General features: G+C 38.0%; 1 protein-coding gene across 4 annotated transcripts in view; it reads left to right on the top strand.

The window, feature by feature from the left end:
• TMEM232 (transmembrane protein 232) overlaps positions 1-24410 on the top strand; it is a 272688-nt gene that overhangs the window by 115732 nt on the left and 132546 nt on the right. For all 4 annotated transcript variants that reach the window (XM_043913765.1, XM_043913767.1, XM_043913768.1 and 1 more), the window contains one exon: positions 20005-20183. In XM_043913765.1, the coding sequence (XP_043769700.1) occupies positions 20005-20183 (179 nt within the window). The remainder of the gene's footprint in view (positions 1-20004; positions 20184-24410) is intronic.

Genomic DNA, 24410 nt, shown 5'->3' with positions numbered 1-24410 from the left:
TTTGTTAAATCTGCGAATAGGATGTGAGAGTCTGGGCCGCTGTGTGTTGCTGCGCCCCGTCTTTAGATGAAATCGTCACTAAACATCTCTGGCTTTCGGCTCCCATGTCTGATTCATGTCAAGGATGTTTCTGATGTAAAAAGAAGCACTTGTTATGCATTTGTATAAGTGTGTGTTTACATGTGTGTGTGTGTGTTTGTATAAGTACAGTGACTAGGTGACATGTGGTAAGGTGGGTTAGGAATGAACTATCAACAAATTATGTTTTGATAAATACTTACACACTTCACTTCTTAAAAGTTTAAGTACTGCATACCATAATCTCACATCATAAGCTCAAAAAGTGATTTCCACATGAATTAAAACCTTTAGAATAACTGGAGGAAAATACGGTGTAGTAGTGTTGTAACTTTCAAGCAGGAATGCATTTTGTGAACAACATGGAAGTCATAAATCATAAAAGTCATGATAGGAAGATAACTACATAAAATATATAATATTTATATAATAAATATAATCTATAATACTTATATAATATAATGTGCATATATATATATGATATTTGTACAGCCCACCAGCCTCCTCTGTCCATGGGATTCTCCAGGCAAGAATACTGGAGTGGGTTGCCATTCCCTTTTGCAGGGGATCTTCCCAACCCAGGGATCAAACCCAGGTCTCCTGCATTGCAGGCGGATTCTTTACCACTAAGCCATCAGGGAAGCCCATATGAGATAGAGATAATAATAAAAAGAAATATCATTTGTCATCGCTATTGCCAAGTTCAGTTTTCAGTGGTCTCAGAACTTGTTAGATGGCCGCAACTGGACCAAGACTAAGTCTGAACTTGTATTTCTTTCCCTTCCCTGGCTGCCTTCCCTTGTGATTATCACGTAAATCCATAGTTTGGAACTTCAAACACAGTCTCCTAAAGCTACAAATGTTCTCAGAGGCAATGTCTGCACATCCAGTGTGAAACCAGAGCTGTCGCGTGCAGCGGGATGTTTTCCGTTTTCTCACGTTAGCGCTTCCAGGCTGGGATGAGCAGACTGCAGGTGGACCTGTTCCCGGACCTGGCGCTGAGCTGGAGCCCCAGATCCGCCCTGAGCGGCGAGAAGCGCGGGGCCGTCCCGCCTCCTCCGTCTGCTGCCTCCCGCCAAGCCGCTGCAGGGGAGCGGGTGGCTTCTGTTTGGAACGTGGGAGAAGTAGAAATTTCAGGTCTGAGGTACAAGACGAAGGGTCCCTGCAATCCAGTATTCTGAGACTTGTACTTCTACTTGTGTTTCCATTTTGCAAACTTCAGATATGAGCTACTGAAGTCGCTAAGTCGTGTCCGACTGTGTGATCCCATGGACTGTAGCCCAACAGGCTCCTCCGTCCATGGGATTTTCCAGGCAAGAGTACTGGAGTGGGTTGCCATTTCCTTCTCCAGAGGATCTTCCCAACCCAGGGATCGAACCCGGGTCTCCTGCATTGTAGGCAGACGCTTTACCGTCTGAGCCACGGGGAAGTCCTTGTAATTTAAGATAATACCCAATAAAAATGGAGAAAGCTAACCATTTTCTTCCTTGTCAACACTGCTTCTAGCAATCAAGGCTTAGTCTGTAGGGACTGTAGAAAATAATTCATTGTGGAAGAGAGACCTCCTCCTCTAAATTTGCATGAGGATCTTCATAAAGTCCTAAATATAATAAAGCATTATTGTAATTTTTGAAAGTGTTATTGCTCTTCTCAGGAAGTTTTGCTCTCATTTCTACAAATGTATCTTCATTTAGTTCTGTATATGTAACTAAAAGATTCCTACTGTCTCATTCTCTTTATTCTCTAGTACATTTGCTACTGTTTCTTTTGGTTGTGACAGGCTAAAACATGAGCTGGAGTTTTTAGTCGAAAACCTTGCCCATGTAAAAATCGTTAGCTATCCAAATAAAGGTGCTGAGACTCTCATGGAAACATCTCCCAGATTTTTAAATCATAAATACAAAGACGGTCCATTTGATCCAGTGGTTTAAGATCCATCTGTAGCTGAACATAGCAGCAAAAGGCCCGTGAACTAGAAATCATGCAATATTTTCAAAAATGTTCATGGTGCTAAAATATACTCTAATGTACCATCTTAAAAATCAATTTTGTAATAATATATCTTAGCAGAAGACAAAAAAATAAGATATATTTTGGCTCCCCATCCAAATTTAATTAGGAAGCAATGTGTATACATTAATGAAAATTTAAAAAAAGAAAAAACCACTAGGTACTTATAACTTCCATGGGTGTAGCAGTTAGAATTCTATTAAGCTCTTCCAGAGTGCTTCAGACCATTTTTTTCTATCATCTAATCTTGTCCAGAAATACTAATACTCTAGAGTCACTGTCTTCTTCACCCAGCTCTCCCATCTATCAAGAATAGCCTGGTGGTATGTTCAAGGATACAGAAATCGCTGATTTAATCTAGCACATTAATTCTGTATGAGGTCCAGGTATTTCTTAAAGGTTTTGAGTGGGTAGTTATTTCATTCAAGATATCTCAAGTAGCTGCCTATTGGAAAGAATTATAAAAGGTCCCCATGTGGAGAGAAGTGTGAGAGATTTAGAAGATGAGAGAAAACAGCATGAAAACTGTTCAGCTGCAGTGAATAAAAGTTCACTGGTCTGGACTTGGTGTCAGATATTTGGGTGTCAGCTCAGCTGTCAAGTTCTAGATGACATTAGGTACCTTGATTTATTTCTCAGAATCTTAGTTTCCTTAAGATTACAGATTTTAAGAATGTTTGCATGTAATATACTCATAAACATTGTCATTAATTTTTTTTTTAATTTCCAAAAAAGATCTTTGCTGTTTCATTCTTTTATTGTTGTTGCCTTTCAGATACAAAAACCTATGAGGATTAATTCCTTCTATTGAGATAGTCCATTTAATTGAATGCAATTGAAAATGAATCCAAGAATGAGAAGTCTGATATTTCTTTAATTATATGAATCATGAATGTTCTTGACAAACAAATGAACTACTTTCTTCTTTGGTTCCCAACTGTAACTCCAGAAGATAGTTATTTTTAATGAAAAATTTCTATAATTGACTATGGGAAGAGATCATGAAATTTAAGGAAGACAGATTCTAATCAGTTCCTTAAATATTTGTCAACATTTTGGCATCCTACTTGTCATTACATTTCAATTAACTATCATAAGCTAATAAAAGCAAAAACTAACTTTTGCTTTGTGCTTTTTATCATACTTACAACAAAAGAGGGCATATTATTTACATATTATTATCCAATAAAAATTTGTGAAATGTAAAAAAAAAAAAAAGAGGGCATGTTAGTAATACTTTGCTTCTCTTTGGTTTATTCTGTCGGATACTTGCTTAAAAAGTGTAATGATATAAAATAACTCTTTGATCTAAATTTATTTGGGCTTCCCTGGGAAAGACTACAGATCTCTTCAAGAAAATTAGAGATATCAAGGGAACATTTCACGCAAAGATGGGTTCGATAAAGGACAGAAATGGTATGGACCTAACAGAAGCAGAAGATATTAAGAAGAGGTGGCAAGAATACACAGAAGAACTGTACAAAAGAGATCTTCACGACCCAGATAATCACGATGGTGTGATCACTCACCTAGAGCCAGACATCCTGGAATGTGAAGTCAAGTGGGCCTTAGAAAGCATCACTATGAACAAAGCTAGTGGATATGATGGAATTCCAGTTTAGCTATTTAAAATCCTGAAAGATGATGCTGTGAAAGTGCTACACTCAATATGCTAGCAAATTTGGAAACCTCAGCAGTGGTCACAGGATTGGAAAAGGTCAGTTTTCATTCCAATCCCTAAGAAAGGCAATCCCAAAGAATGCTCAAACTGCCGCACAATTGCACTCATCTCACATGCTAGTAAAGTAATGCTCAAAATTCTCCAAGCCAGGCTTTAGCAATACTTGAACCGTGAACTTCCAGATGTTCAAGCTGGTTTTAGAAAAGGCAGAGGAACCAGAGATCAATTGCCAGTAACCGCTGGATCATCAAAAAAGCAAGAGAGTTCCAAAAAAACATCTATTTCTGCTTTATTGACTATGTGAAAGCCTTCGACTGTGTGGATCTCAATAAACTGTGGAAAATTCTGAAAGAGATGGGAATACCAGACCACCTGACCTACCTCTTGAGAAACCTGTATGCAGGTCAGGAAGCAACAGTTAGAACTGGACATGAAAGAACAGACTGGTTCCAAATAGGAAAAGGAGTATGTCAAGGCTGTATATTGTCACCCTGCTTATTTAACTTATGTGTAGAGTACATCATGAGAAATGCTGGGCTGGAAGAAGCACAAGCTGGAATCAAGATTGCTGGGAGAAATATCAATAACCTCAGATACGCAAATGACACCACCCTTATGGTAGAAAGTGAAGAGGAACTAAAGAGCCTCTTGATGAAAGTGAAAGAGGAGAGTGAAAAAGTTGGCTTAAAGCTTAACATTCAGAAACTAAGATCATGGCATCTGATCCCATCACCTCATGGGAAATAAATGGGGAGACAGTGGGAACAGTGTCAGACTTTATATTTTTGGGCTCCAAAATCACTGTGGATGGTGACTGCAGCCATGAAATTAAAAGACACTTACTCCTTGGAAGAAAAGTTATGACCAACCTAGACAGCATGTTAAAAAGCAGAGACATTACTTTATCAACAAAGGTCCATCTAGTCAAGGCTATGGTTTTTCCAGTGGTCGTGTATGGATGTGAGAATTGGACTGTGAAGAAAGCTGAGTGCCAAAGAATTGATGCTTCTGCACTGTGGTGTTGGAGAAGACTCTTGAGAGTTCCTTGGACTACAAGGAGGTCCAACTAGTCCATCCTAAAGGAAATCAGTCCTGAATGTTCATTGGAAGGACTGATGCTGAAGCTGAAACTCTAGTAGAGAATCAACATGTGAAGAGTTGATTCATTGGACAAGACCCTGATGCTGGGAGGGATTGGGGGCAGGAGGAGAAGGGGACGACAGAGGATGAGATGGCTGGATGGCATCACCAACTCGATGGGCATGAGTTTGAGTAAACTCCGGGAGTTGGTGATGGACAGGGAGGCCTGGCGTGCTGCAATTCATGGGGTTGCAAAGATTCAGACACGACTGAGCGACTGAACTGAACTGAACTGGTGGCTCAGCAGTAAAGAATCTGCTTGCAATGCAGGAGATGTGGGTTTGATCCCTGGGTTGGGAAGGTCTCCTGCAGAATGAAGTGGCGACCCACTCCAGTATTCTTGTCTGGGAAATCCCATGGACAGAGGAGCCTGGGGGTCTACAGTCCACGGGGACACAAGAGTCAGACACGACTTAGCAGCTAAACCACCTCCACCACCAGTATTTACTTTATTTATAAACTGGTATTGCCATTTGTTGAGGGATGAGATGTTTGGATGGCGTCACCGACACAATGGACATGAGTTTGGGTGTACTCCAGGAGTTGGTGATGGACAGGGAGGCCTGGCGTGCTGCGGTTCATGGGGTCGCAGAGAGTTGGACACGACTGAGCGACTGAACTGAACTGATCGCCATTTGTTTCTTGAGGGACTTGTGGAAGATGTGCTGAAGGACTTGCATAGTCAAATATATTCTAAGTTTCTATTATTATATTTTGTATTACCCTCTATGCTTATAGGTCACATACGTTTTTAAAAAATATTTTATTTTGGAGTGTAGTTGATTAAAAATGTTGTGTTAGTTTAAGGTGTAGCACAAAGTGATTCAGTTATACATATATTTATTCTTTTTCAAGTTCTTTTCCTATGTAGATTATTACCATATGTTGAGTAGAGTTCCCTGTGCTACATAGTAGGTCCTTATTGGCTATTGATTTTAAATGTAGCAGTGGGTGTGTGTCTATCCTAAATTCCCAATCTGTCCCTCTCCCCTCTGGTGACAATAAGTGCATTCTCTAAGTCTGTTTCTCTTTTGTAAATAAGTTTATTTGTATCATTTTTTTAGATTACACATACAAGCGGTATCATATATTTGTCTGTCTGAATTACTTCACTTAGTAATCTCTAGATCCATTCATATTACTGAAAATGGCATTATTTCATTTCTTTTAATGGCTTAGTGATATCCTATTGTATATATATACATTCAAATGTTGATGGGTGTTTAGATTGTTTCCATATCTTGGCTATTGTGAACTTAGGGGTGCATGTATTTTTTTTTTTAATTATAGTTTTGTCTGGGTTTATGCCCAGGAGTAGATCGCATGGTAATTCTATTGTATTTTTTTTAAAGAACTTCCATACTGTTCTCCATAGAGACTGTACTAATTTATATTCCTATCAATAGTGTAGGAGGATTCCTTTTTCTCCACAACCTCTCCAGCATTTATTGTTTATAGCCTTTTTTAATGATGGCCATTCTGACTGGTATGAGGTGATATCTCTTTGTAGTTTTGATTTGCATTTCTCTATTAACAGTGTTGAGTATCTTTTCACGTGCCTTTTGGTAATCTGTATATCTCTTTGGAGAAGTGTCTACATAGGTCTTTTGCCAATTTTTGGATTAGGTTGTTTTTGTTGTTGTTGAGTCACATGAGCTGTTTCTATATTTTGGAGAATAATCCCTTGTTGCTTGCATCATTTGCAGATATTTTCTCCCATTCTGTGGATTGTTTTCTCATTAAGTTTATGGTTTCCTTTGTGCAAAAGTTTTTGAGTTTAATTGCCATTTTTTTTTTTTTTGGTTTTTATTTCTATTACTGTAGGAGATGAATCAAAAAAGATCTTGCTATCATTTATGTCAGAGTGTTCTGCCTATATTTTCCTCTAAGAGTTTTATAGTATCTAGTCTTACATTTAGATCTTTAATCCATTTTGAGTTTATTTTTGTGTATGATATTAAAGAATGTTTAAATTTTATTCTTTCACATGTACCTGCCCAGTTTTCCCAGCACCATTTATTGAAGAGACTGTCTTTTCTCCACCGTATAGTCTTGCCTCCTTTGCTATAGATTGATTGACCATAGGTATATGGGTTTATTTCTGAGCTTTGTGTCCTGTTCCGCTGATCTAATTATTTCTGCTTTTGTGCAAGTAACATACTGTTTTGATGACTATAGCTTTGCTGTACAGTGTGAAGTCAAGGAGCCTGATTTTTCAGCTCCATTTTTCTTTCTCAAGATTGCTTTGGCTCTTTGGGATCTTTTGTATCTCCATACAAATTAAAAAAAATTTTTGTTCCAGTTCTATGAAAATTTCCATTGGTATTTGGATAGGGATTGTATTGAATCTGTAGATTGTCTTGGGTCGTATAGTCATTTGGAGAATATTGATTCTTCTAATGCAAGAATGTGATATATCTTTCTATCTGTGTCATCTTTTCATTTCTTTTATCAACTCTTACAGTTTTTGAAGTACAAGTCTTCTGCCTATTTAGACAGGTTTATTCCTAGGTATTTTATTCTTTTTGATGCAGTGTTAAGTTGGATTATTTCTTGAATTTTTCTTTCTGATTTGTCATTGTTAGAGTATAGGAATGCAAGAAATTTCTGTGTATTAATTTTGTATCATGTAATTTTACCAAGTTCATGGATGAGCTCTAGTAGATTTCTGGGAGCATTTTTAGGATTTTCTATGTACAGTATCATGTCATCTGCAAACAGTGACAGTTTGACCTCTTGGATTAAAAGTTGGATTCTTTTTATTTCTTTTTCTTCTCTAGTTGCCATGACTAGGACTTCCAAAGCTATGTTGAATTAATGTAAAAAGAGGGGACATGCCTGTCTTGTTCCTTATCTTAGAGGAAACGCTTTCAGCTTTTTCCCATTGACTGTGATGTCGGTTTGTCATATATGGCCCTTATTATATTGAGGTAGGTTCCTTCTATGCCCACTTTCTGGAGAGGTGTTTTGTTTTTTTTTAATCATAAATGGGTTTGAATTTTGTCAGAAGCTTTTTCTGCATCTATTGAGATGATCATATGGTTTTTATTATTCAGTTTGTTGATGTTGTGTATCACATTGATTGATTTGTGAATATTGAAAAAATCCTTGCATTCCTGGGATATATCCTGCTTGAGCATGATGTGCGATCCTTTTAATGTTTTAATGTATTGTTGGATTCAGTTCTTCCCTTGTGGCTCAGATGGTAAAGAATCTGTCTGCAGTGCAGGAGACCTGGGTTTGATCCCTTGGTTGGGAAGATTCCCTAGAGAAGGGAAAGGCTACCCACTGCAGTGTTCTTTCCTGGAGAATTCCAAGTATAGAGGAGTCTATTGGGCTACAGTCCATGAGTTCACAAAGAGTCGGACACAACTGAATGACTCTCACTTTCATTTTGGATTCAGTTTGTTTGTATTTTGTTGAGAATTTTTGTGTCTTATGTTCATCTGTGATATTGATCAGTAATTTTGTTTTTTGTGGTATCTTTGTCTGACTTTGATATCAGGTTAATGGTGGCCTCATAGAATGAGTTTCAGATTGTTCCTTCCTCTGCAATTTTTTGGAATAGTTTCAGAAGAATCAGGGTTAACTCTTCTCTAAATGTTTGATAAAATTTGCCTTTAAAGCCACCTGGTCCTGGACTTTTATTTTTTGTTGGGAGATGTGGGTTTTTTTTTTTTCTTCTTCTTTTTTCTATTTTTGAACTTTTAGTCAGAGTTTCCATTTCAGTGCTCATGACTGGTCTGTTCAAGTTTTCTGTTTCTTCCTGATTCAGAGTGTTCTTTTCTAAGAATTTATTTATTTCTTCTAGGTTGTCTATTTTATTGGCGTATAGTTGCTTGTAGTCTTTCATGATCCTTTGTATTTCTGCAGTGTTCATTCTGATTTTTTCATTGCTAATTTTATTGATTTGAGTCCTCTCCTTTTCTTGATGAGTCTGGCTAAATGTTTATCAATTTTGTCTCTTTTTAAAAAATCAGCTTTTAGTTCATTTGCTTCTTCTATTGTTTTCTTCATCTCTATTTCTGCTCTGAACTTTATGATTTCTTTCCTTCTACTAACTGGATTTTATTTGTTGTTCTTTCTCTAGTTGCTTTGTGTGTAAGTTTAGGTTGTTCATTTGAGCTTTTTCTTATTTCCTGAGGTAAGATTGTATTTTCTAAACTTCCCTATTAGAAATGCTTATGCTGCATTCATCGATTTTGCATTATCACACTTTTTGTTTTCCCTTGTTTCTAGGTGCTTTTGTTCCCTCTTTGATTTCTTCACTGACCCATTGGTTTTTTCATACCGTAGTGTTTAGCCTTCTTATGTCTGTGGTTTTTACAGGTTTTTTTCTTGTAGTTGATTTCTCCTGCATTGCAGGCAGATTCTTTTACCACTGAGCCACCAAGGAAGCCCTTGTAGTTGATTTTAATGTTACAGTGTTGTGGTTGAAAAAGATTTAGATTTTCTTAAATTTACTGAGGCTTGCTTTGTGGCCAAGCACGTGATCAACCCTGGAGAAGGTTTCATATGTGCTTGAAGAATGTGTCTTCTCCTTTTTGAAATTCTCTACACATATCAATTACATCCATCTGGTCTGAGGTGTCCTTTAAAGCCTGTGTTTATTATTGATTTTCTGTCTGGAAGATCTGTCCATTGTTGAAAGTGGAATGTTAAAGTCCCTCACCATTATTGTGTTGCTGTGTATTTCTCCTTCTATGACTGTTAACATTTACCTTATGTATTGAGGTGCTCCTATGTTGGGTACATATATAGTTACAATTGTTACATCTTCTTCTTGGATTGATCCATTAATCATTACATAGTGTCCTCTTTGGTTCTTGTAACAATCTTTATTTGAAAGTCTATTTTGTCTGATATGAGTATGCTACTCCAGCTTTCTTTTGATTTACATTTGTAAAGCATACCTTTTTTTAATCCCCTCACTTTCAATTTGTATGTGTCCCTAGATGTGAAGTGGGTCTCTTGTAGTCATCATGTATATGGGTCCTGTTTTTGTCTCCATTCAGCCAGTCTGTGTCTTTTGGTTGGAGAATTTAATCCATTTACATTTAAGGTAATTATCACTATGTATACTCTCATTGCCATTTTGCTAATTGTTCTGGATTTGCTTTTGAAGGCCTTTTTTCTTCCCTTACTCTGTTTTCTTTTTATTTGATGACTTAACTTTAGTGCTTATATTCCTTTTTCTTTTCTGTTTGTGTATTGTCTATTGAAGATTTTCAGTTTTTAGTTCTCATGGGGTTTTGATATAGCAGTCTGTATATAAACAAAATTGCTTAAAGTTGCTGATCTCTTAATTTCCATTGCATTTCCAATATGCTGCATTTATACTCTCTTCTCCCATTCCTGGGTTTGATGATGTATTTGTGTGTGGATGATTTCCTACCTTTGCTCTGTGTTTGCCTCTACCAGTGAGCTTTTCCATTCATAATTTGCTTGTTTCAGGTTGAGGCCTTTCTTTTCTACCTAGAAAGATTCCTTTGTTGCAGAGTTGGTGGCATTCCTTTGGTGGCATTTGTTGTAAAATTGATCTGGTGGTGCTGAATTTTCTCAGCTTTTGCTTGTTCATAAAGCTTATGACTTCTCCACTGAATCTGAATGAGAGCCTTGCTAAGTAAATTGTCTTGGTTGTAACTTTTTTTCTTTCATCACTTTAAATATATCATGCCACTCCCTTCTAACCTGCAAAGTTTCTGTTGAGAAATCTGATGATAACCTTATTGGAATTCACTAGTATGTAATTTGTTGCCTTTCTCTTGTTGCTTTTAATATTTTTCTTTGTCTTTAATTTTTATCAGTTTGATTACTGAGGCTCGGTGTATTCCTCCTTTAGTTTTACCCTGCCTGGGGCTCTGTGCTTCCTGGAGTTTGGCGACCATTTCCTACTTCCCTGGTAGCTCAGACAGTAAAGCGTCTGCCTACAATGCAGGAGACCCGGGTTCAATCCCTGGGTTGGGAAGATCCTCTGGAGAAGTAAATGGCAACCCACTCCAGTACTCTTGCCTGGAAAATCCCATGGATGGAAGAGCATGGTAGGCTATAGTCTATGGGGTTGCAAAGAGTTGGGCATGACTGAGCAACTTCACTCACTCACTCATTCACTTCTTTCCCACAGTAGGGAAGTTTTTGACTAGTATCTCTTAAAATATTTTCTCCAGTCATTTTTCTCTTTATTCTCCTTCTGGGACCCTTATTATGCAAATGTTGGTTCATTTAATGTTCCAGTGGTCTCTTAGGCTGTCCTCATATCTTTTACTTTTTTTCCTTCTGTTCTGCAACAGTGGTTTCCACCATTCTGTCTTCAGCTCACATATCCATGTTTCTGTCTCAATTATTCTGCTATTGATTCCTTCTAGTGTATTTTCCATTTCAGTTATTGTATTGTTCATCTCTGTTTGTTTGCTGTTTACTTCCTCTAGATCTTTGTTGTGCATTTCTTGCATGTTTTTGATCCTTGCCTCTGTTTTTTTCCCAAGATCCTGGATCATCTTCACTATCATTACTCTGATTTCTTTTTCAAGTAGATTGTCTATCTCACTTAGTTGTTCTGCCGGCATTATATCTTGTTCATTCATCTGGGACATATTTTTTGCTGCCTCTTTTTGTCTGATTTTCTTTGATTGTGATTTCCATTCTGCAGGCTATAAGATTGTAGTTTTTCTTGCTTTTGCTGTCTACTCCCTGGTGGATGAAGCTGTCTAAGAGGCTTGTACCCACTTAGGAGGGACTGGTTCCTGCCTACTGGTGAGTGGAGTTGGTCCTTGTCCCTCTGATGGGCAGGGCCATGTCAAATGTTGTGTTTACTGGGCAGCTGTGTGCTCAGGAAGATTTTAACCAGCCTGTTTGCTGATGAGTAGGGCTGTGTTCCTGTCCTGTCAGTTGTCTGGCCGGAGGTATCCCAGCACTGGAGCCTACAGTTATTGGGTGGGGCCAGGTCTTGATGAGAAAATGTGGCCTCTAGAAGGACTCACTGTCATGTGTACTCCCAAAAACTTCTGCTACCAGTGTCTTCATCCTCACGGAGAGCCACAGATGCCCTGCCTCCTCGGGAAGCCCTCCGTTGTTAGCTGCTAGGTCTATCCCAGGCTGTTAGGTCACTGCTTTTTTCCCTGCATCTAGATGCTTGTGAGACCTTTGTATGCCCTCCAAGTGTGGATTTTCTGTTTCCTCCAATCCTGTGGAATTCCTGCGATTAAACCCTGCTGGCCTTCAAAGCCAGATTTCTGGAATCTCCTTCTCCTCCCATGCCAGACCCCCAGGGGCTCAGAACTTTCACTTCTGTGGGAGAATTCTCCTGGTATAAATATTTTCCAGTTTGTGGGTTGTCCACCTGGCATGTATGGGATTTGGTTATATTGCAGTTGTGCAATAAAACCATCTCATGGTTTCTTTGTCTTTGGATCTGGGATATCTTTTTTGGTAGGTTCCAGCTATTCCAGCTTTTGTTGTTGCTGTTGATGGATGTTCAGCATTTAGTTGTGATTTTGGTGTTTTTGTAAGAAGAGATGAGTTCACATCCTTCTGCTGCAACGTCTTATCTCTGTCCTCACTTATGATCACACATACAAGCATATTTAATGTGCGTGTGTGTTTAAAGTGAGACACATCATTGTCATTATTATTATAGTAAAGCATCCTGAAAAGAAAGAGTTAACCTATAATTTCTATTTATTCTACCACACATCCAAAATATATCTTAAATTTTCTCCTCATCGCTATCTCTATTTTTAACTCCTTTGAAGTTCAGGAGTTGCCAAGACTACCCTCACTTCTGAAACTACCAGAGAGTTGGGAGGTCCCCAAGACAACCCTCAGGTTTCATGATTTGTGGAAGAACTCACCGAACTCAGCACAGCCATTTTACTTATGTTATGGTTTAAAATAGCGAAAGGATTAAAATCAGCTAGGGAAGTGATGTGCAGGGCAGAGCTCAGGAGAGTTCCAAGCACAGAGCTAGCCATTGTCCTTTCCCAGGGGAGTTGTGTGGATAGCACTTACTTCTCCTAGAAACAGTGTATGACCATGTGCATAGAGTATTGTCACCCGTGGAAGGTCACCAAGCTTTGGTTTCCACAATTTTTATTGAAACTCAGTTACATGCACCTGGCCATTCTCAGTCTCTGACCCTTCCAAAGGCCAAGTTGATAACAATGGCCTAAAGCTCCCAGGTTAACGTTCTTATCTGACAGGACATTCCAAGGTATTAGAGGTGACCTCCCAGAAGCCAAGGGGAGAGATCATTGTACAACTTTACAAATCTCAAGTCTGTGCAGTTGTCACTTTGCTTATAGATTAACTTTGTTGTTGTTTAGTCTCTGAGTCACGTCCGATTCACTTGTGACCCCATGGACTATAACGTGCCAGGCTTCTCTCTCTGTGGGATTTGCCAGGCAGTAATACTGGAATGAGTTGCTATTTCCTTCTCCAGAGGATCATCCCTACCCAGGGATCGAACCTGGGTCTCTTGCATTTCAGACAAATTCTTTACTACTGAGCCATGAGGGAAGCCCATAGATTAACTGCAAAAAGGTAAAAATCTTCCTGTCTTCCTTATACTCCTTCTTTTCACCAAGAAGTCAAAAAGATTTTTTAAAACATAAAGTGGGTCAGTTCCCTTTTTGCCCTTAAATTCTTTATTAGCTTTTTATTACACTAAGAATTAAGTGCAAGCTCCTTTCCATGGCTTACAAATTGTCCGTGATCATTGAGAGTGTGCCTCTGCAAAGGCACGCTGACCTGGTGTTGTCTGATGGAACCTCTGGTATTTCGTCCTCCTCCATTTTGTCCTTTCTCCTGTTTCTCTAAACTTCCATGCTGTTCTAAGTCTGTAGCTTTTGCACTTTCCGTCTCTTTGCTGGGAACACTTTCCCCCAGCTGCTTGGATGGATGGCTCTTCTTTATTTATTCCATCACATTTTAGCTTGAACATTGTGTCCTCGTGGAGGTCTTTCTCTCACTCTGACAGCAGTAGTTCTCTCTTCCTAGTCATTGTTGGTCTCATTAGCATCTGTTATTTTTACAATAATATTGTTCTGTTTATTTTCCTAGTATCTGTCTTTCTCCACTAGAATTAAGTGTCCCTAAAGCAGTAATATTCTCTTTATCTTTGGTACAGAGAGCAGTGTTAACACATAGCACTGACTCAGTAAATACATATTAAACAAATGGCTGGCTTACTCACTGGTTTTTCCATTGTTCCTTGGCATTGATCTAGCTCCTTCCACGCTACGTGGCATTTTATAAAGACAATGTTTTAAACTACATCTTGCATTCAGTTTACCCTACAGTGATACATTTGATTCTGTGGTGCCAAGTTATATTTGTCAAAACTTCAAAGGCTGTATCCTTTTATAGTCATTCATATGAGTAGAAATATTCATATTTCATATTCATCAAATATGTGACATATAAATATCTAGACTACAGTTAAAGGCTTCCAAAGAGTTCAAACACTGAAATAAAGCATTGCTACAAAGAAAGGTTCAGAAAATATTGGTTTTCAAATGGTATAATTTCTCAATTTTTCAAGGTTTATTAAGAATTTTGTTTTGCTTCAGTTTGGTTTCCAAGCATACTGTCTGCTTAGCTGCAGACAGAGACACATTTTCTCTCAGTACATTTAAGATAACATCTTTGATAGCTGCCACAGGGTCACTCAAAGCAGAACAGAAAAGCGCTTTGTGCTGCAGTCTTGTCCTTGGATGAGAAGTTTCAGAGCAGGCGTGCTTCTCAGCCAGTGTCTAAACGTACGTGTGAGAGTGCATTCTGCTTTTCATAACACTGTAGCACATCCCATCTGTCTTGATAAGAACTTTTCTTCATTAACTGTCAGTTGGATGTCACAGATTCTCCCGACAAATATAAGCAAAACTTCACTGTTGTTTAAATCTACAGGTGAACAGCTTACTTTTAAAGTCATCACTGGCATTTGAAAATTGAGTTTTGAGAACACAGTTATCAGAATGTATTTCATGGTTTGTCACTGTTGAAACACACCATATTCAGTTCAGTGATTTTAAGGTTCTAAAACATTGTTTCTCAAAAAATAATAATTTAAAATGTATGAAGGAAGGTAATCTGCATGTGTTTCTGTTGATCATTGTGCTTAATGTAAAGAATCTAGGAGTTTAGAAATAAATTTATAAATGGGTTAAAATCTACAGTATACTTTATCATCTTGCTAAAAAAACTGCTTTTTTATTTCTGAGGTTTACACTTCTAGAATTATTCATTAAAAGCTCATAATTGTTTCTCTACTTATATTGAGTTCAGGCCTTATTTTTATGCTAATGACTCACAAATCCATAATTTCAGTTCTGTTCTTTTACTTGAATTATAGCTCTGTTTTTACACCAAGCTACAGAACACTGAATATCAGATTCCCCTCACCCATCATCGTGCCACATTTATTTATCTCCTTTCTCTACAAACTGGCTTTTCTCTATAATCTAATTTCTGCAAGTAGTTTCATGATCGTTTGCTTCCTGAGTGTGAACATGTACATGTCCTTCTCCTCCATAGCATAGAAGTCTGATGAGATCTATTCCATGATGTCTTAGCTCTGCCCTTTACTCTCCAGTCTCCTACTGCTCGTGACAGCAAAGCCCTAGATGACCTCATTAAACTCCCATATTGGTTTCCCAGTTTTTTGCTTGAATAGACATAACATTTCTTAACAGTGTGAGAAGTTCTTTGGTATAATAAATAAAGGACCGAAACGGTATGGACCTAACAGAAGCAGAAGATATTAAGAAGAGGTGGCAAGAATACACGGAAGAACTATACAAAAAAGAACTTCATGACCCAGATAACCATGATGGTGTGATCATTCACCTAGAGTCAGATGTCCTGGAATGCAAAGTCAAGGGGGCCTTAAGAAGCATTACTATAAACAAAGCTAGTGGAGGTGATGGAATTCCAGATGAGCTATTTCAAATCTTAAAAGATGATGCTGTGAAAGTGTTGCACTCAATATGCCAGAAAACTTGGGAAACTCAGCAGTGGCCACAGGACTGGAAAAGGTCAGTTTTCATTCCAATCCCAAAGAAAGGCAACACCAAAGAATGTTCAAACTACTGCATAATTATACCCATCTCACACGCTAGTAAAGTAATGCTCAAAATTCACCATGCTAGGCTTCAACAGTAGGTGAACCATGAACTTCCAAATGTTCAAGCTGGTTTTGGAAAAGGCAGAGGAACCAGAGATAAAATTGCCAACATCCATTGGATCATTGAAAGAGCAAGAGATTTCCAGGAAAACATCTACTTCTGCTTTATTGTCTACGCCAAAGCCTTTGACTGTGTGGATCACAACAAACTGGAAAATTCTTCAAGAGATGGTAATACCAGACCACCTGACCTGCCTCCTGAGAAATCTATGTGCAGGTCAAGAAGCAACAGTTAGAACTAGAGATAGAACAACAGACTGGTTCCAAATTGAGAAAGGAGTACATCAAGGCTGAATATTGTCACCCTGCTTATTTAACTTATATGCAGAGTATATCATGAGAAATGCTGGACTGGATGAAGCACAAGCTGGAGTCAAGATTACTGGGAGAAATATCAATAACCTCAGATATGCAGATGACACCGCTCTTATGATAGAACCTGAAGAGGAACTAAGGAGCCTCCTGATGAAAGTGAAAGAGGAGAGTGAAAAAGATTGGATGGTTGGATGGCACCATCAACTCAATGGACATGAATTTGCACAAACTGGGAGACAGTGAAGGTCAGGGAAGCCTAGGCATGCTGCAGTCCATGGGGTTGCAAAGAGTCAGAAGTGACTTAAACTGAACAACAGCATCGCACTGCTGATGAGAGTCAGGTGAAGACTGGAATAATCTTATTCCATAAAGCATGGCCTCTCCAATTCAGGAAAGTACTTTTCTTTACAATCTCACCTTCTATTCCATTCACAGGAAAGGAAGGTGCAGTAGAAGGTAAGAGAACACAGAAAAGAAATGAGTTTAGAAATGAGAGGAGGAAGGCTTCTATCTAAAATTGATATTTGAGAACAGAAATTGTAAGTTGCAATTAAGAGGCTAAGTTAAGCAGCAAATTCTTCTGAAAATACATTTTTCCCCTCATAAGAATTTTGCCAGTTAAAAATCAGTGTACTGCGATAGTTGAAATTATATATGGGAAGTTATGTCTGTAAGATGGTGGAACAGGAGTCCTTTGGCCTTCATCCTCCCACAGACAAAAATAACTTGGGCAAACATCCGTGAACAAAAGCTCCTTTGGGAGGACCTTGAAACCCAAGTAATAGGTTGTAAAACACAAATGCAACCCAAGACTCAGGAGAGCCTCTTTAAGAAGGCAGGCTGGACTTAGGTGGCCGGCCTGTCAACACTGGTCTAACTGTGGACCTAGAATCTCGGCTGTCTTCCTGTGAACTCAGCTCCTCCCTGCTTGTCTGCAGTCCTGCCGCTAGCCCCACCCACCAGAGGGCTTGGGAGGACCCATGCTTGCCGTGCCCTGAGTCCCGAGCCCACGGACTGAGGCCTGCCTGTGAATCCTGAAGCATCTCTGAGACCTGGTTCTAGCCTCACTCTACCATGGTCCGGAAGCAGTTCCGTGCACTCAGAAAGCCACCCAGGGACCTAGCAGGAGCATGCACACAGACCTAGATGAGCTAAATCCATCCCTACTCCGGATAACAGGCCTGAGACCTGTGGACCCAGCTATGGTCCCATGACCAGCTCCAGCTCTATTCCACGCGATCCTGGAGATGCTCCCACCCATTCAGAGACCCGCAGGAACCAGGCCCAGTCAGGTCCCCCAGTAACAGGTCAGCTGACCCCAAGCTGAGAGGCAGCTATAGAAAGAGAGGAGGACAGAGAGGATCTTAAATGGAGCTACCATAGAGAGTTCATAAGAGAAGTGGGTAAGGTAAGATAACGAAAGATAAATGAGGTCAGATTAAACGGTAGACATTTGCACAAAAGACTAATGTTGTATCTGCTCAATGAGGTGTTATGTTTCAGTTCAGTCACTCAGTCGTGTCCAACTCTTTGCGACCCCATGGACTGCAGCATGCCAGGCCTCCCTGTCTATCACCAGCCCCCAGAGCTTGCTCAAACTCATGTCCATTGAGTCGGTGATGCCATCCAGCCATCTCATCTGCTGTTGTCCCCTTCTCCTCCTGCCTTCAATCTTTCCCAGCATCAGGGTCTTTTCCAGAGTCAGTTCTTCGCATCAGGTGGCCAAAGTATTGGAGTTTCAGCTTCAGCTCAGTCCTTCCAATGAATATTAACACTGATTTCCCTTAGAATGGACTGGTTGGATCTCCTTGCAGTCCAAGGGACTCTCAAGGGTCTTCTCCAACACCACAGTTCAAAAGCATCAATTCTTCAGCGTCCAGCTTTCTTTATAGTCCATCTCTCACATCCATACATGACCACTGGAAAAACCATAGCTTTGACTAGATGGACCTTTGTTGGCAAAGTGATGTCTCTGCCTTTTAATATGTTGTCTAGGTTGGTCATAGCTTTTCTTCAAGGAGCAAGCATCTTTTAATTTCATGACTGTAGTCACCATCTGCAGTGATTTTGGAGCCCCCAAAAGTAAAGTCTCTCACTGTTTCCATTGTTTCCCTATCTATTTGCCATGAGATGATGGGACCAGATGCCATATCTTAGTTTTCTGAATGTTGAGTTTTAAGTTTTTTCTCTCTCCTCTTTCACTTTCATCAAAAGGCTCCTTAGTGCCTCTTCACTTTCTGCCATAAGGGTGGTGTTATCTGCATATCTGAGGTTATTGATATTTCTCCCATCAGTCTTGATTCCAACTTGTGATTCATCCAGCCCAGTATTTCATATGATGTACTCTGTATAAGTTAAGTCAGCAGGGTGACAATATACACCCTGTGTGTGATGCTAGAGGAATTTTTATCCAAGTTAAGGCTCATATGTTATGTTCCCTTCTATTATTCTAAGTATGATATAGTCTTCATAGCAGAATTGTAATGAGTAACTAGAATATGGACACATATTCCCAGGTATTCTATTTATCATAACAATAATAATTATTATTAACCTGGCTATGAAATCCAGATTAAATTAGGAAAAGTTGAAGATCATGACTTTTCAGAGTGTGTTTATCTCTTTATTCAAGAAGGGCATCGATGATTTTCAGAGTCAGACTAGCTCTCACCAGAATACCTTCCATCTCTCTTTCTGAACCTTTTCTTCCTCTTAGTCCTCTTTCTTGCTTCACGTATAGTCAATATCCTCATGGTGCTCTTTGGCTAAGTTAAGCTCATATACCATTTGAGACATGCATTATTCTCTAAATTTATTTATCCCATCCCTGTCTAAATTAGAGTTCTCTTTTCTTGAATAGTATTGCATAGCAATATATCATCTAGGTAAGATATAATTAAGATAAAGAGAAACTTTGTCCTCTTTTCTGTAAGAGAAATGAATATTTTAAAAGTAGAACTTGGTAACTTATTTAAATTGCTAATTGGTATATAATTTTTAGAAGGAGAAGTGTATTAGACTTTTAAAAATCCTCTTCTGAATTAATTACTCCCTTCCCCTATTTCATTTGATTTATGTATCTATTATTTAAAAAAATCTCCCAGCTTATAATTATATCAGTAGTTTTTGTGTGCTTTTCACATTATTTTTAAAGCTTTTTTTCTTGGTTCAGATGCCATATTTCATAGAGTTTGATCATTTTTATACCAGGCAGGATTTTTCTCCTATTTCTCTGATTTATTATGAAAATTCACCATGGTGGTCTGTGTTTATACTGCCTTAAACAAATTCCTCTTTATTTGAATTTCAAAAGTGTGTTTACAGTACATAGCTAAGAGTTTATCTTTTAACTTTTTAATTTATGAGTTATAATATCAGTTAGGTGTCAGTAACTTTTCACATGGTTAGAAGTTTTTAAATCATCTGTGAGATGTTTTAAAATTAAAGGAGTAAAAGTAATCATGGGTAAAAAAAAAAATCCAAAGCTCAGAATTTAAAACTTTAAAATATTAATAAAGTCAAGTGTCTTCTCTTTTCACAATAACATACATTAGTAAGATGAATAAAATGCCTTCCCCCCAAAATATTTCTTTTTAAACAGATGATCAGGTGAAATGGACTGGACGCTATGGCCTAGTGTACAACCTGGTGAAAATGTCGTGGGAACTCCGGGGAGATAAAGAGCAGGATGGTCTTAGGAACAAAATATGGCAAATGTTACAGAAAACCAAGGACCATGAGAAAGATACACGAATCTGTAATGCAGTTAATATTGCTCAGGTAAGATAATACGCTGGGTAATCAATAGGAAATTTTATCACCAGGAAGCATTTGTCCTTTATCTCTGAATATCCATAATCAGCGTGTATCAGTGATTCACAATTGAGAACACAATTTTTAACATATAACACTGACCTAATTTTAGTTAAAGAAGAGAGTTGGCAGTCTTCTGATTAAGCAGCTTCAAGAAAGGAGTTAATTTTGGGGAAAAGTAATTGTTCTGCTTTGGGCTTGTGACTTCACGACACATCTCTAACTAGGCTGCCTGCACATTCTAATTTGTCAAGGTTAGCCTGGGTCTATGCCTAATTTTCCAGCTTTCTTATTAGTAGTGGACTAATTCATTCTTAAAAGTGTTTCAATTTGGGTAATAAATTATTTAGTTATCTTAATTTACAAGTTTACCTTTCCAGCATCAGACAATATAAGTCACAAACTTGGACTCACTACATCTAATGTCTTTTTCTTTAAAGTTAAAAATATATTTTACAAATTCTTGGTTTTTCCATTCTGTTTGAATATATATGTAAAATCATTTTGAAACTAGCTATCCATTCTTCATAAAATACAAATATGATTTTCCATTGATTTTTTTAATCCCTGTGATACCTATGATATTTCAAAACGCCACCATTTCTCTGCCCCCTTCATGTCTTATTTTGAAACAGGTTAATTTGTTATCCTAAAGTATACTGTTTTTCTGTCCCTGAAAGTTTCTGGTTCTTTCTAGCTTTCACAGATGCAATTATCCTAACACTGTTAATATCCCGCTTTCTAATAATTGAGGGTGTGAGTTGATGTTAACAAGAAGAGCAAATAATGATTCACTCTGCTGAATTGATTGTCCAAGTATATGGGTAGGCCATTATTGCTATACGGAATACCTACACTGCAGATCCTTAGTGGAAAACAGAACCTTAAACTCTTTGTTTTTGAATTACACATCTAATTTGGAGTAATGATCTTTATGGAGGAAAATATGAAAACACATAGTCAATTCTTTTCCCTAGATTTCTAATATTTTTTTTTTCATAGAAAAAGACAATCAAATTGCTGCCCTTTTAAACTACATTGTTTTGGATTTCATGGACTTGCTTTTATGCAGTTTGCTTCAGCTTTTCCTTGGTTTTTGGAGTGAGGAACACAGAAAAAAGAGAAGAACAAAGAAAATTATTGTGCCTATTATAGTGATGACCACTATATCACCCAGTATTCTCTTTACTGGGTTATAGAAAATAAATCCTCCATGTGCTTTCTGAACCTTATTATTGATTTTGTATAAGCTACTTGCTGAAGCTTAAAAAAATAGTCAAATTTTTAGCCATTTTCTGAGAGAAATAGAGGATGATTAATTCATCTTATTCAGTCTTATTATATTCTTTTTTTCCTGCTTCTATGATTCTTTCAATTATTTATGTTATTATCTGGTTTTGTACCTATTTTCATATGCCACTTAATATCTCAAGTGGTTTATATTGTAACTACATAAATAAGCTAACTCAAATTTGTCATTTCAGGAATTAGAATTCTATTTATATGCCTGTTTTCAAAGCCAATCACTTGGTGTAAGATAGCTTCTTTCTTCAAAATTTTACTAAATTTCTATAGATAATTACATTTGAAATTCATAAGTCAGATAATCAGACATGGCAAATATTTTTTAGATGCTAGATCCAAGTGAAGACCTTATTACTCAAGCAGTCAGTTCTGAGAATGAAGGAATAAACAAAAGCTTAACCACTAGATGTGCTAATTAGTTTTTGGTGCTTAGTGAGACTTCCAAGGGATGCTTTCATTCATTTTAAATAGTCAGTGTGTGAGGAAGGCAAGTTTTCCTTACAGAAAAATCTAAATTAGAAATTTGTAAAAGCAGTTATATCAATTTATGTGTAATAAATATTTAATATAAAGCAAACTTAATTTGTATTAGGTAGACTAACAAAAGGTATAATTTACTATAGGTCTGTTTCATATGTAGGTTAACTAGAGAGAGCTAGACATATTTGAATTACTAAGCAATATAAATAATGATATAAATGATAAATTAGAAAATATCTAGTTGATTAAATATCACTTAGTTTAGTTTGATTCTCTTACTTAATATTGAGATATATGAGTATATAAAGTGAGAAATTATATAAAAGTTCTTACCAAGAACAGTAAAAAATATGAAGCAAATATGAGTACTTACTAAATTCATTTTATCATACTCAGTTCTATGGAAGAAGCAAGGATGTCCAATAAATAACCTTTACACAGTACATTTTACTGTTTCATCCAGAAGACCTATTTTTTAGAAAGATAAGGATTAGTACGAAAAGAATATTCTATATGTGACTGGCTTCATTAAAGTTCATGGCATAAATGGAAGTTCACATAAATGTTTGGTCTCTTTTTTCCTCATTAATATAAGAAAAAAGAGACCAAACATTTTTCCAGTAGTCATGTATGGATGTGAGAGTTGGACTGTGAAGAAAGCTGAGCACCGAAGAATTGATGCTTCTGAACTGTGGTGTTGGAGAAGACTCTTGAGAGTCCCTTGGACTGCAAGGAGATCCAACCAGTCCATCCTAAAGGAGATCAGTCCTGGGTGTTCATTGGAAGGACTGATGCTGAAGCTGAAACTCCAATACTTTGCCCACCTCATGCAAAGAGTTGACTAATTGGAAAAGACCCTGATGCTGGGAAAGATTGAAGGCAGGAGGAGAAGGGGACGACAGAGGGTGAGATGGCTGGATGGCATCACTGACTCGATGGGCATGAGTCTGAGTAAACTCCGGGAGTTTGTGATGGACAGGGAGGCCTGGTGTGCTGCAATTCATGGGGTTGCAAAGAGTCGGACACGACTGAGTGACTGAACTGACTGAACTGAATTATTGTTTTAGCAGTATTTGAGCTGGAAACATAAATGATGAGTTACATGAAATGATCGAAAGGGGGAGGGTCAAAGAACATCTTTAAGATAAGGAAATGGTAGGAGCCAAGAATAAATAAGGAATTTTAAAGAGAAAGTCATTGGTTTGCTTTCTCTAGTTGAGGAAGAAAGTTTGGATTGGGCAATACTAGGCATTAAATTTGAAAGGTATGTTTGGGTTACCAAGGTAAGGTCTTAGGGACTAAAGGATGATTTTATAAAACTGGAGATCTTAAGAAAACAGTTTGAGGAGAAAATAGGTTGTTCTTACTGGATTTTAATGGTTTGGTAATTTTGCTTTGGAACTTGTGGTACACTGTTAGGTAATTGTCCCCAATTTATTCAAGGGTCCCTATATCATATCTTTCTTTCTACACTCAAATTCTTGGCTTGACCAGGTGACCTAACTTAAACAATACTAATAAGTAGAGATTTGAAAATGCGTATATATTGGTGCTTGCCCTTTCTTGTTCTCTGGGACCCTGTAACTGATCTGTAAATAATCAGAGTTAACCAGGTGGATGAGAGACAACGTGGCAGAGACGAGCCATCCTAGTTTTTCAACGTCCCCATCTCAAAACTGGCTGGTCCCTGGCCAGCTGATTTTTCCAGTGGTCATGTATGGATGTGAGAGTTGGACCATAAAGAAGGCTGAGCACCAAAGTATTGATGCTTTCAAACTATCGTGTTGGAGAAGACTCTTAAGAGTCACCTGGACTGCAAGGAGATCAAACCAATGAATCCTAAAGGAAATCAGTCCTGAGTATTCAGTGGAAAGACTGATGCTAAAGCTGAAGCTCCAATCCTTTGGGCCACCTGATGTGAAGAACTGACTCATTGGAAAAGACCCTGATGCTGGGAAAGACCAAAGGTGGGAGGAGAAGGGGATGACAGAGGATGAGATGGTTGGATGGCATCATAGACTCAATGGACATGAGTTTGAGCAAACTCTGGGAGACGGTGAACGAGGAGAAACCTGACGTGCTGCTGTCCATGGGGTTGCAAAGAGTTGGACACGACTGAGCAACTGAATAACAACCTGATCTAACAGTGGATCACAGACACATAAATGAGAGCAGAAGACACATTCTGCCATGCCCAGCTCTAATTGTTGACCTTGGCACCATGGAGCTAAGCAAATGTTTGCGTTAAGCCTTTAAGTTTTGGAGTTTCTTTCTTTTTTTCTTTTTTTAGTGTTGTAGGAGTTTTCTAGTTGAGCACTAAATAAATGAGATTTTAATCTTCCACAATGTTCAGTGAAAATGTTATTTCTTTCATACTTGTTTTTTAGTTTTTAATTGTTTTATTTAGCT

The sequence above is a fragment of the Cervus elaphus genome, chromosome 9, assembly GCF_910594005.1.
Source record: "Cervus elaphus chromosome 9, mCerEla1.1, whole genome shotgun sequence".
Lineage (NCBI taxonomy): Eukaryota > Metazoa > Chordata > Mammalia > Artiodactyla > Cervidae > Cervus > Cervus elaphus.
This window is presented reverse-complemented; position numbering and strand designations above follow the sequence as displayed.